Source organism: Monodelphis domestica, chromosome 3 (assembly GCF_027887165.1).
Source record: "Monodelphis domestica isolate mMonDom1 chromosome 3, mMonDom1.pri, whole genome shotgun sequence".
NCBI lineage: Eukaryota > Metazoa > Chordata > Mammalia > Didelphimorphia > Didelphidae > Monodelphis > Monodelphis domestica.
Window position 1 is genome coordinate 174,007,436 of NC_077229.1, and position 13,575 is coordinate 174,021,010.

Genomic DNA, 13,575 nt, shown 5'->3' on the forward strand with positions numbered 1-13,575 from the left:
AGAGCATGCATATGAGAGTGATAAATAGATATAAACTAAAAATTACTAAGGAGTGAAACTGGGGAAATTCAACAAAAATGAGTCATTGCTGCTTCATGCTGATAAATACCACTAAGCATACGAGCAGCAAAGGGATAGTAATAGTAGGAAGCAGTGAAGACAATGATGAGGCTAAGAAAAAGACAACTCAAAGACTAAAGCAAACTTAGTATGATCACTCTGAGCCTGTCCTGGATGAAAATGACAGAAATATGCAGAGCTTCCAGATAACTGGATAATTTGAGTATTAAAATGCTTAGTGGCACAGAACTAGTCCAAATGACCTTTTAAAGGTATCTTTTAGCTATAGAAATTTAAAATACTCAAATGGCCTCATAGTTGATATTATAAATATCCCTTTATAGGAGGATTCATCAGACCTCAGGATCTATATTTCTCCAGAAATGCTTGCTTCAGAATGTTCAAGAATAACACTAAACATGAAAGCTGTTGACAAAACACTTCAATGTACTAATGTCTACACCATGATGACAAATGAAGATGACAAAAAGTATACTTTATTTTAGGGGCAAAGGAAATACAGATGAGGGAAGCAGGCTGTTTCTTTTTCTCCTCTTAGGCTATGAGTTTTTAGTTAAGGCTATGCAGTTTTTGCTTTGCTGGGCTTTATTTTTAAAGGTATTGGATATAACAAGCAATGATGCTAATATTGGCTAAATCATGGTTCATAATACAAAAGCTGTGGGATCTGAACTCATGATGCCATGTCGTAGCTCAGAATACGAGTTCATCTTTAATATGTCCCTCTTATGCTCCACTAAGTACCTTTATTCTTCCTGGAACCAACAGGAAACGAAGCTGTAATAAGCTGCTCAGTAGTTACTGTATAGCCACTTTCTATCCCCGAGACAGCCGGATCCAAGGGACCAGTATCAGGCTGCACCTTGTCGCGCTTACGCTGCTGCCGTTTCTCTCTGTTACTGACTTTAGTTTCCCAGGCTCCTGACATAGCCCCAGGGAGAAAAAAAAAGGTATTTAGTAAGGACAAACCAAAAGGGTGGCGTTGAAAAAATAAAAACAAAAACCAGAAACAAAACAAATGGAACAGGGCATCATGACAAATTTAGGTTGTAGAATAAAAATTTGAACAATGCTGGTTATATGAAATAAGAGTCTGATCTAACATCCTCTCTGGCAATGAACTAAGGTAACAGCAACTATCCTCAAGCTTTCCTCTAGACACCTTGTCAAACTTACTACAGATACTCCTAGAAGCTGAGGGATGAGAGAAAATATCTTGTGTCTTTACTTTCTTGGGGACAGAGCCTAACAGCATTATATATATATATATATATATATATATATATATATATATAAAATACCCCACCTTTTTTTTTTTTTTAAGAAAAGGGGCTCTCCTTAATAAGGACAATCATTACTCCACAAAGAAGTGGGAGGTGTTTAGGGTATACTGATCTTTAAGCAGCAAAGAGTAATTAAAGAAATTCAGTTGTTTAATGTATTCGGTTAAATTGAAAATTTGGAGAATGCTTCTTCTCACAAGAAGCATGACAGGTTCTTTCATTAAGAGAAATGTCAATGTTTTGAAAATTCCAGTTACAAAAATCTATATTTATTAAAGTCACAGATTTCTATAAGATACAAAGTTATGAAAAAAGGAGTTAGACAATACATCATTAAACAAATACAACTCAGAAAAATAAGATGACTGCATTCCCTTCCCTGCTCAGGTACCTTCATCAACTTCCTTTCCATCATGGCGGGTACTGTTCTGCACTGCTTTAACCTCTGACTTTGATTTCTTCTTATTTTTCTTTAACTGAAAGGAAAATAAAGTGTTAACTTATTCCTAAAACACTAGATAGAGATATGATCTCTAGGCATATTAAGACTATTTCACTAGGTTTTTATGGCTTTAGAGAAGTTAGAAAATATATAATACGATAGATGATACTAAGATATATACATGTCTATAACGCGCAGTCTTAAACTTGACTACATTGAAACTGTTATATTTTATCCCATCAAAAAGAAGATGGTGTTTCCTATCTCTGGTTTACAAGACAAATATTTGTAATACACTGTAACAGCAAATTGCAAACTGCTTCAGTGAGGGGATAGTTTGCTGGTTTTCAAAAGTGAGTATATGCATAGGCAACTTAAAATAATTATTTGTTCCTTCTAATTATATTTGAATTTTAAAATATGGTTAATAAAATGTGACCCCTTAAAAATTGGTTTGGGATTTCCATCTTTAGACCAGATCTATGTAATAGACTTACTTGTTCCTAAAGTAGATACAAAGACTTGAATTGCTGCTAACTTGCTTTTTTAGGGTGATAGCAATAATTTCATTGGTGTGAAATCCTCTACAATATAAAAGAATACTTCAAAGTTCTTTAGGTTATGAATTCCCCTTTCATAGATAAGAAACATCTACCAAGTAATTCACAAGACTTTTTTGATGCTTTTATAGTTTTGTCTGTAGTCTAAGTCTAAAGGATGCTAATCTTCTGAAAAGGAACTCCTTATTTCCCAACCCATGGAAGTCCAAAATGTACTGCAAAAAGATTCCTCCCTTTGTGGCCAGGTCATGCAAAGAATAGAGCACTGGGTCTGGAGTCAGAAAGACTCTACCCTCAAACACTTACTAGCTGTTGTTTTAAAAAAAAATAAAGAGGGAAAGGAATGTACCCCCAAGGGGAGGCTTGGGCTTTTGGTATATGAGAGAAGGGGAGAACCCCCTTCTCCACAAAGTGGGGTTCAGGAGAGACAGCAGATGTAATAGGTTTGCTCAGAGAGAGGAGAGGGGGTATTGAAGATTTTTCCCCTTCTGCCTTCCCTCCTTAGCTAATGTATGAATCAATCTTAAATATTTTTTCACTACCCTTTCAAGGTTTGAAATGTCTACCCTAAATTTGCTTGTTTGCTTTCAATTGATGACACTCCATTATAAGAAGTTGGCACTAAAATTTTAGGAGCCCAGTCTTAGACCCTATTTTTGAAATTTGATTTCTCAAAAAAGCCTTCAGCCCAACAAAAATGGTAACACACTAATTATGAAATAAATAAGACTTAAAATAGCATCAAAAATAGCAAATAAACACACTGGAAAAACACAAATTTAAAAATTCATTATATTAAAATCTGAGGCAGTATGGGGTGGAAAAGAAAGATGGAGCCAAAAAGACCTTGACTGAAGTTTTAACTCAGATGTATATTAAATGGGTGATCCTGACCAAGTCCTCTCAGTTTTCTAGGGAACTTTTGCAAAGAAGGTAAGAATTTCCTTTGGTAGAGGACATTTCTCAATGAAATCACTTCCAGTAGCTATCAAGGACTCACATTATCAAGGTCTTAGCTGAGAAAAGAAAATATAATTTATCAAAATGACATCATACTTATTATAGAAGTATTATAAAAGTTATGTCTCTCTTCCAAGGAACTAAACAAATTTATGACTTCATTATCTCCAAGCAAATTATGAAGTCAGAAAACTAGTTTCCTAATGAGGGGATATCCCTCAATTGGGGAATGGCTGAACAAATTGTGGTATATGATGGTGATGGAATACTATTGTGCTATAAGGAATGATGAACTGATGGATTTCTGTAATAACTGGAAAGTCCTCCATGAACTGATGTTTAGTGAAATAAGCAGAACCAGGAGAACATTATATGCAGATTGTAACATTGTGGGATGATAAAAACAACTACTTTGCTACTTAATAGCAATCCAGGACAATTCTGAGGGACTTTTGAGAAAGAATGTTATCCACATCTAGAGAAAGAACTATAGGAATTGAAATTCAGAAGAAACATGTTTATATGAGTATGTGATTTGGGGTTTTGGTTTTAAAGGCTTCTTCTTTTAAAAAAATGAATAATATGGAAATGGATTCTAATGATAGTATATTTATGTATAACCCAGTGGAATAGCTTGTTGACTTGGGAGGAGGGAGAGATGAAGGGAGGGAGAAAGCATGAATTCTATAACCAAGGGAAAAATCAAAGTAAAACCATACCACTAAATACATCCCATGTAAAAACATTAAGGGTCATAGGGTAGTTAAGGGAGAGTAAAAATTAAAAAAAAAGTAAAAATAAAAAAAATAAAAATAAAAAAATGAAGGGAAGCTGATAAGGTAAAGGAAAAGGTCCAAGCAGGGATCAAAGAAGTAGCTTACTTTATGAAACCAAAGTACTAAATAAACTTTATTTAAAAACATTAAGCATAAGTATCTTATGTTCTAAGTTACATGTAAACAGAAATAATCCACCTATTAATATCCACCAAATGCAATAACAAACTGATATTAACCATAAATGCACTTTTGTTACTACAAAATCAATCTCTCCCTCTTCTTCATATATATGGAAAATGTGAGGGTGCCTGTATCACATGGGGTATAAACATCCTGGATTCTGTACTAAGTCTCTGTATTAAACCAAGTCCCTCTAAAGCTTGCAAAATTCTCACCTGTACTGGAAAACTAACCTCCTCTTTTAGAAATATTGCTTTTACCAATATATTAAATATATCATTCTCCTAAACAATTTTAGCACATTGTTACTCCTTGGACCTGAATATTTAAGTAGCTATCATATTTGAGCCCTCTTTGATTGTTTAGCAGAGCTTTTTGGCTGCAGTTACAAAAAAGTAGATTTTCAGACTGCAGGATCAATGCAAATAGCAATGACCTACAATAAAAAGTAAAGGTGTTCCTATTTTTTACCTTCAACAACAGAATTCCTCTCTGATTCCCTTGCAGGCCACAGCTGTGAACTTCCAATGAATGAATCCAATGAACCACTGGGATCACCCTTGCATTTTTCTGGCACCAAGAGAATTGGGTCTAAGCTCTAGTCTCATTAAGGACCAGCCAAATGTCAACTGTTAGAAAATTACACTACTTCTATCTGTTCTACTATTATCTGCAAAATGAAAATGATGGAATATTACCTATATTTAGTCTGGTTCATGAGGAAGACACTTTGTAAAGTATCTTAAGAATGTTCTATTTTATTAAATTAATAAATGCTAAACTTTGCAATAAACATAAAGATTGCATAGGCCCAGAATTGTGAATATTAAACAAGCTGTTTGCACAGTAAGCAATATGATTGTCATACAAGGTTGGTAATTCTTACATGTTGCAAAATTCTATTTTCTAAACTAATGCTTAAGAACCAACTGTAGCATTTACTTTAAAATTATATATCTATATTTAATAAGTATGCCTAAGATTCTATCTCAAGGTCAGAAATAAGTTGTTCTTATTTCTCTTTGAAAAGAAAAACCCAAATCATCAGGAGTTGGTTGTGATATAGTTAATATGTCCTCTTTTTTTCCCCGAACTCCTGAGCTAAGGCTAACACAAATCTGTATCACAATAAGTGACATCACTGATTAGAGTGGCAGGAGGTACAAGCTGACAGTATAAATAGAAGCTCTGCCTTAACAAAAGCATCCATTCATTCTAAATGACTGCCCTCCAAACCACAGAAAGTCTTGGCAGAGCTTACCTTTGACACCAACTGAAAAACTCAGATTGGTAGGCTTGTTTTCTTAAATCTGTCAATTAAAGACACCAATATAAAAGGGGTAAGATTCTTTATAGCAGATCTCTTTTCTAACTCTTACGCCTAATAAAATACCTGCCCTGCAAGGTCTATGCAACTACTAAATTGTTAAAGTAATTTTAGGCAAAATGTGTGTCTTTGGGGGGAAGGAAGGCTATTAATAGAGGGATTGATAATTATTTATTGCTGATAAAGTTCCTTGTGCTATCTGTTTTTAGTTAATTTGCTACATTAAAATTCCCCAGGCACCTCCCACTCTCCTCCTCCCCACTAGGTCATCATTTAACAAAAAGATATGTACATATAAAACTAAGTATTGCTCATTTCTATTTATCATTTTTTTTCTCTAGAGGTGAATATACACATCATTTTTGAAACAATATTTCTGTTGTCCTTGAGCTGTTTTTTAAGAAAAACACTACCAACAATTAAAAAAATGAACTAAAACAGGCCTTGGCTTTGCAATTAACAACTTACTGCCAGGGGAAGTATCAATTTAGGCCAGGGAAAATTCCAATGAGGATCTGAAAACTTTACTAGTATTGGCTGTTCTCTTGCCACTCACTCCTCCCCAAAACTAGTCCACAAAAATGTTGGTAGGCTTAAAATTTGAGTATCTTTGGTCTGAGATAGATAGGAAACATACTAATATTATTAGGAACAATGCAAGTTAAGGATTGGCTGAAAGAATACTGTTTACTCAGTATCAGAAAACCACTGTGACTTTCCATTCCACCCTCTCTCTAAGTTCAGAGAACTTCTTTCTAGAGTTTGCCTCCCTAATAAATAATTATCTAAATATTGCTTATTGCCAACATTTGCTCATTTGAGAATTTCTACCAATGTCTCAATAGAGAAGGAAAAGAGCATATATGCAGTCATCTTTGGTCAGGACCAGATTTCAAACAGAAATGATTTAAAAATCAGAACTGATCTAAGAGTCAATCTCTGGAATTATGTTTAAAAGAAGCAATCGACTGTATTAATACATAACTTGAATGTTATTTCAAATAAACCACAAATAGAGCACCATTTGCATGACAATTAAAAATGCCTCAAGTTAACTGAAATCATTTAATGGTTGGCACCTTTAACATTAAAAACCATTTTAGGGTCAGAGGAAGATTTCACAATGGACCTCAACCCTGCTAACTTCTCTTAATCACTGCTTTCTCTCATCTGGAAAGGTCTTCAAAAATCTGTACTATTTTGGGTTACACCATACACCACATGGAGTACTACTTTGAAAGGAAATCTCCTAACAGTTAAGGTAGGGAAAGCAAAATGGACAAAGAAAATATGAAAGCACAGGTAAAGATGAGACAAAATTATTCCTATAGGGTAGTGACATGATAGATAGCATAAGAAATAAAATAAGCAAAGAAACTAAGGGAGACAATGAAAAGCTTCAGAAAAATAGCAGGATACAATGTAAATCCATAAAATCAATAGCATTTCTATACAGCAATAACAAAATCCAGGAGAAAATAAAAGAAAGTTCAATTTAAAATGGCTACAAAATACAACTTCTAAGGTACTCTCAAAACTTACATATATAAAACTACATAACACTATACCAAAGGGATGGTTTACATACCTACTATTAGGATAGTAATTTATTTAAGTGATTCAGTCTAGATAGAAGCAGGAGTTTTAGCTCAGAAGTAAGGGTGTTTTGATTTTGAGATATCCCCTTGTAATGAGGAAAGGTAATTTTCTATGGATCCCTTAAGTATTGGGGATAAGAGGAGTCTGGGAAAGAACTTCAGGCTTCTGTTTCTCTGACAGTCTGTGAGAACAGAAGTGATTTTTGATCTCTCTCTCTCTCTCTCTCTCTCTCTCTCTCTCTCTCTCTCTCTCTCTCTCTCTCTCTCTCTCTCTCTCTCTCTCTCTGAGTGACAGTTGATGGCAATTGAAAACTAAGAAGAAAAAACTTAAGATTTGTATTTAATGGAGGAGTGACTGAAATTTTTCCTATCTCAGTACTCAAAGTGAGAGGTCCGACTTTTAAGGCCTACTCTCCACAAGACTTTGAGACCTATCTCTTGTACTTCCTTTGGAGAGCAGGTAGCTGAGATGGAAAAGAAATGTTAAAGCAATTTATCTCTCACTCAACTCTGCTTGTGAGTGGTTTTTCAGTTAGCTTAATTGCTCTTCAGCGCCCCCTGTGGCTCAGAGGGGATAACCATACCTCTCAACTTTTTCCAAGTATCGTAGCTCTCAAAATTATCTCACACTAAATCTTTCACCTTAAATTTCTTTTTCTTTCTCTTCAATTGCCATCAACTGTCAAAGTCCAGAGACCCCTGTCCTCCTTAACTGCAAGAGGAATTATCCAGAATGCTTAAGGGATCCACAGCAAATTATCTTTCTCCTTACTACAAGGGGATATCTCAAAATCCAAACACCCTTACTTCTAAGCTGAAACTCTTGCTTCTATCTAGACTGAACCACTTAAATAAATTACTATCCAAACACTACATAAAAGAACAAAATTAATTTGGAAGATTTAGAATCTCAAGGAAAGGAAAGCCAAAAAGCATTTAATGGAAAGGGAAAAATGTAGAAACAGAGGGGAATAGTACTTCCAGAATTCAATTCATATAGGTTTCAAAAAACTATTTAAACCAAATTTCAAACCAATCATCAAAATTCTTTATCACTGCTTAAAAACATTAAAAGCAGTTCATCAGAACAGATTAGATAAGAAAGATTGAGACAACTAAATTCAATAGCTCAGTGTTCCATAAAACTGGATATATAAATTACTATGTTTATAACAACTCTATATGACAAGGATGATGAGAAAACAGGAAAGTTTTCTGGCTAAAATTAGGTTTGACTCAACACCACAATAAGCTCAAAATGGGATATACAACCTGAATGTTTGTCACATTATTAAAAAAAAGAGAGAGAGAGAGAACTAGATGAGAGATACACGGTTTACAATTATGGCTATAGAGTTTTTAACCAAACAAGGAATGGAAGCAATCACAAAAGATAAAATAATTTCAAATACATGAAACTGAAAGGCTACTTTTGTATATCAATTCATTGCAAATAAAGCACAGCTGATGAGGAAAAAATGTGTCAAGTATCCATGATAAAGTTCTGATATCTAAGATATATAAGAAGCTAATATAAGATTATCTGCCAATGGATAACAAGTCCAAGGATATGAACAGTTCACACCCCTAAATTTCAGACAGCAGAAAAACTCTTTTCCAAGTCACTAAATAATAAGATAAGAAAATCAAAGTTAAAACAACTCCAAAGTTTTATCTCATATCCAAAAAAAAAAAAAGAGCAAAGATGGCAAAAGATGTGTGCACTGGTCAGTGTTGGAGGGGGATGGGAAAGAATGAGGACAGTAATGCATTACTGCTGGAGCTGTCAATTAGTTCCTTCATTTTAAAAAACAATTTAAAATGATTTTTATGATTTAAATGATTTTTTTAAAATGATTGAAATGCCTATACTTTGGATTCTATTGTTAATTATATACCCAAAGAATACCAAAGCTAGAAACGTTCCACATACACCAAAATATTCATGGCCATATTCATCAAAATTTCCTAAACAGTATTTTTTGTAATAGTAAAAAACTAAACAAACAGGGAGCCTAGTGATAGGAAAAATGGCCAAAGTGTAATAGAGAAAATGGCTAAACAAATTGTGATATAGGAACATGGCATCACTGAGAAACAACAAAAGAACTCAGAAAAGCATTTGTGTGTGTACACCCACACCCACACACATATATAAAACTGATGTACATTGAGTAAGCTGAACAAAGAAATGATAGTAAGTGGTACTATGTAGTCAAAAAAAATCAATAAAATTAAAGTCAATGCTACATAATTATAATAACCAACCCACAGAGAAGGATCAAGAAAAATGCATCTTTCCCTCTACTTAATTGAAGATATATGGGGATTATAGATGTAGAATATTTTATAAATTCAATTAATTACTCTTTGTAAAGCACTTACTATGTGCCAGGGGGCTTGTACTAGGCACTGAGGACACAAATTCAAAGAATGAAACAATTTTTAAGTCAAACATAGTCAGTAAACTGGTTAGTTTTGCTGGGTTGCTTTTTCCTCTTTATTTTTTAATGTGAGGTAGCTACTGGTGTAATAGATAGTACCTGAATGTACCTGAAGGCAGGACAGCCTTAATGTGAATCCTATCTCAAGATACTGGCTGTATGACCTTAGAAAAGTCAAATTACCTTTCAGTCTCAATTTCTTCATCTATAAAGATAATAGCATCTATTTCACAGGGTTGTTGTGAGAATAAAATTAAATAAAATGTATAAAATGATTTGTAAACCTTAAAAACACTACCTAAAGCTAGCATTATTACTCTAACCTCTGTTCCAAGGGATGGCTTACTGGGGTATTATACTCAATAATGAATGTGATGTATAGATAAAAAATATGAGATAAAGTTTTAAGGGAAAAAGTCAAGAATATGAAAGCCTAGAATGAGCTGAAGTTAGAAACAAAAGGATAATTGAAAAAAGATGTTTTTTTTCTCTTCTAGATTAGCAGAAGTTTTTGCTTCTGTTACCCATTGCAAAAAGAATTACTTATATTGGGGAGAACAGAACAAAAATTATTCTAAGCTAATTAAATTCTTTAGAGTTTATTTGAAGAGGTGAATGGTGGTTTCCTTCTATCTTCATTTTAATCCCTAATTGACATGGGCAATTTCCATTTATGATTTCTTGACATGTAATATCCAGACTTTTTTCAACAAGGTTTTCAGGAAGTCCAGTATTTCCTAAATTATTTCTCCTTGATCTATTTTATACATCAATTCTTCTTGACCCCATATATCTTACTTATACTATCTTTTTTAAGTTTTTTATTCTAATATTTCTTTTCTTTTAAACCTTTATATTCGGTCTTAGAATCTGTACTGTGTATTGATTCCAAGGCAGTATATAGTGGCATGGGCTAGGCAATGGGAGTTAAATGACTTGCCCAGGGTCAAAGAAGTGTCTAAGGCTAGATTTGAACCCAGGATCTCCCATCTCTAAGCCTGGCTCTCAAACCACTGAACTGGCCCTATTATCCTATTTCTTACTGTCTTGTGGAATCATTTATTTGTTTGTTCTATTTTATCTATTTTATTAAATCAAGGGATTTACCAACCTCTCTTCCAAGCTATTTATTCTTTCAATTCTTTTATTTCAGTTTTAATTTCATTAAAAACAAACATACAAACAAACAAACAACTCTTGTTTCATTCCTGAGTCTTTACTTAGTTGTTTTGGAGTTATTCACTCTTTTGGGAAGAAATCTTTATATGTGTAAATTAAAAAACAAAAACAAATCCCTTACTTTTCATCTTAGAATCAATATTGTGTACTGGTTTCAAGGCAGAAGAGTGTTAAGGATTAGGCAATGGGATTAAGTAATTTGCCCAGGGTCATTCAGCTAGGAAGTGTCTGAGGCCACATTTGAACCTAGGACCTCCTGTCTCTGGGCCTGACTCTCAATCTACTGAATTACAGAGCTGACCCCTATGTATAATAATTTCTATATTGGTGTTTTCCTTGATTTACTCATCCCTACAGCTTTTGTTCCTGAACTGGAATTTATGCCATTTTGGATTGGGTGGTTGGCTCTACTTGGTCTCATTCTAGGTTTCTATGATGACTTCTAACCCTAGAAGTTAGGTCCTCCTGGATCTTTGAGATTCAGACCATTAAAAAGAAAGATTAGTGAGCAATTAGAGAAATTGTCACCACTAAAATCAACAAAGATTCATCAAAGCTAAGCTATATCAGACTAATTTCTTTCTTTCTTCCCTTTTTGTTGGTCAGGGTAACCAGATGGTATTAGGAGAATGCTGTAAATATAGCATACTTAGAATTCAGGAGGGGGGAGGGAGGAGGTTATATGATCTCTTGACCTATGCTTGGGGAAAAATGGAAATAGGCACAATGAGACTTGGAACTAAAAGAAAGGCAAAATCCAAGGAACTGTCAACTAAAAGCTTTATGTCAACTAGGAAGGAAATCTCTAGCTCCCCAGGTAGTAATCTGTTTTTCTATTTTTCTGTAAAGAAGCAATAAAGTGAAGTAGGTAGAAAAGAGAATTTCAAATTCTGCCTGGAACATCACTGTATAAGGCTCAGTTCCTTCATCTGCAAAATAATGGAGTAGTAGATGAATTAGAAGATCCTTTCCAATTTTAGGTCTATAGTCTTTTATCTTCTTTTCTACTATCCCTACTGATGGAAGTCCTCAAGAACCTAATCCTGACTCTGTTCTATGCATTTCACACTGTAGTTAAACCTAAATACTTGCAATTTCATGCCCACTCCCAATGGTTTCTTTCCTCTACTAATGAAATATCTACTCCCTCCCCAATTCTAATTTATCCTTTAAAGCCTGATTCAAATGACTGACTCATTCTGTTCCAGGTCCATTTAAACTTCTTATAAACATTCATGCATTATAATTTTTTAGGCTACTACCAAGGTCCACAATAACTCATAAGAGAATGGAGATGATTCTTAATTCTCCCATGATATATATTGGGGGTAAGGGGAAATGAAGAAAACAAGTATATAAGGGACTATTTTATTAAAGCTCCACCAATTTCCTAAGCACTGTATTAAGTGTTTTATAAATATGATCTCATTTGATTCTCACTATAACCCTGAGAAGTAGGTGCTATTACTATCCCTACTTTACAGTTTACAGTTGAGGAAACTAAATGACTTGTCCCAGAGTTACAAAACTAGTTAAGTATCTGAAGTTCAGGGTTCTACTTAACTCCATGCTCAGTGAGCATGCTATCTACTGCTTTATGCTCCAGCATGTTCTACAAAGCTGGAGGAGAGGCTATGAGTATGGGCCCTTTCCTTTATATCCACCATTTCCTCTCTAGATGTTCGAAAATTGTAAAACTCCTTCTGCCATTCAAGTTGGCACCTTAGTCTCAGAGCTGACTAAAGCAAAGATTAATCACATAAGGTCATGAGGCAGAATATCAGTTAGGACTACAACCCAACCCAACTTTCCTTGTTCTCTATCAATTATGTTATTGACTCTTTAAAAAGTTTTACCAGGAACTGAAGTTAAGCTTACTGGCCTATAGTTTGTAAATTATACCTTTTCCTTCGATTGAAAAATGAGACTCATGCCTTTTCTCCCCAGTCCTATAGCACTTCTCCCATTTTCAATGATCTTATAATACCAATGTTTTACAAATGACCTTTTCCTAGGTCTCTTTTCCTTACCTGATATGAGATAAAATTACCTAGGTTCCTTGAAACTTTTTTATCACTATTTCCCCTTCTGGAAGAGCTGCCTATCTGCCCCACTTGCTGTCTGCTTGCTGCCCTTTCCCTTCCCCAGCTCCCACCCCATAGTAGTCCCTCTACAGCCACAATGGTTGCTCTTTTTGGGAATAGGACCTATTACTTCAAGTTGTTTTGGGTGTTCTACTTACTTCCTCTCCCATCTCCTGTTCTCTGCTTCTAGTGAAGTACCTAACTCTACCTACTTAAAGTTTAGGAGTATACTTTTTATGGATAATTCTTTCCTGACTCTTCCTTTCAACCACTAAATACAGTTCTTCAAGGCTTATTCCTTCTCCCTCTTGCTTCTCTTGATGCTTTCTCTCAGAAATTATATTCAATTCCTCAACTATGTCCTCTATGAAGGCAATTTCTTAATGTATGATATCTGTGTAAATGGCCTTGATCTCCAAATATGGAGCCAATAGTGAAGTGAGACAGAGAGATTATGGGACAAAGAATTTCTTAAATGGGGTTGGAGAAATACATAAAGGTGTAGTTCCCAACTTTGGGAACAGAACTAATCAGACAGAGGATCATGTCAGAATACTAGATCCTAACTCCTTTAATTAGAGGTTTTCCAAGGTAGGGGTAAAAATGATTATAAGCCACAGGATTCCCCTCCTTCAAAAACCCAAGGGAAAAGGTCCTC

At 34.5% G+C, this 13,575-nt stretch overlaps 1 protein-coding gene across 4 annotated transcripts in view; it reads right to left on the reverse strand.

The window, feature by feature from the left end:
* MTDH (metadherin) overlaps positions 1 to 13,575 on the reverse strand; it is a 68,503-nt gene that overhangs the window by 32,924 nt on the left and 22,004 nt on the right. For 2 of the 4 annotated variants that reach the window (XM_056823289.1, XM_056823288.1), the window contains exons 3-4: positions 1,756 to 1,840; positions 826 to 1,002 (exon numbers count right to left, since the gene is read on the reverse strand). In XM_056823289.1, the coding sequence (XP_056679267.1) occupies positions 826 to 1,002; positions 1,756 to 1,840 (262 nt within the window). The remainder of the gene's footprint in view (positions 1 to 825; positions 1,003 to 1,755; positions 1,841 to 13,575) is intronic. The other 2 variants (XM_056823291.1, XM_056823290.1) reach the window with 1 other exon arrangement.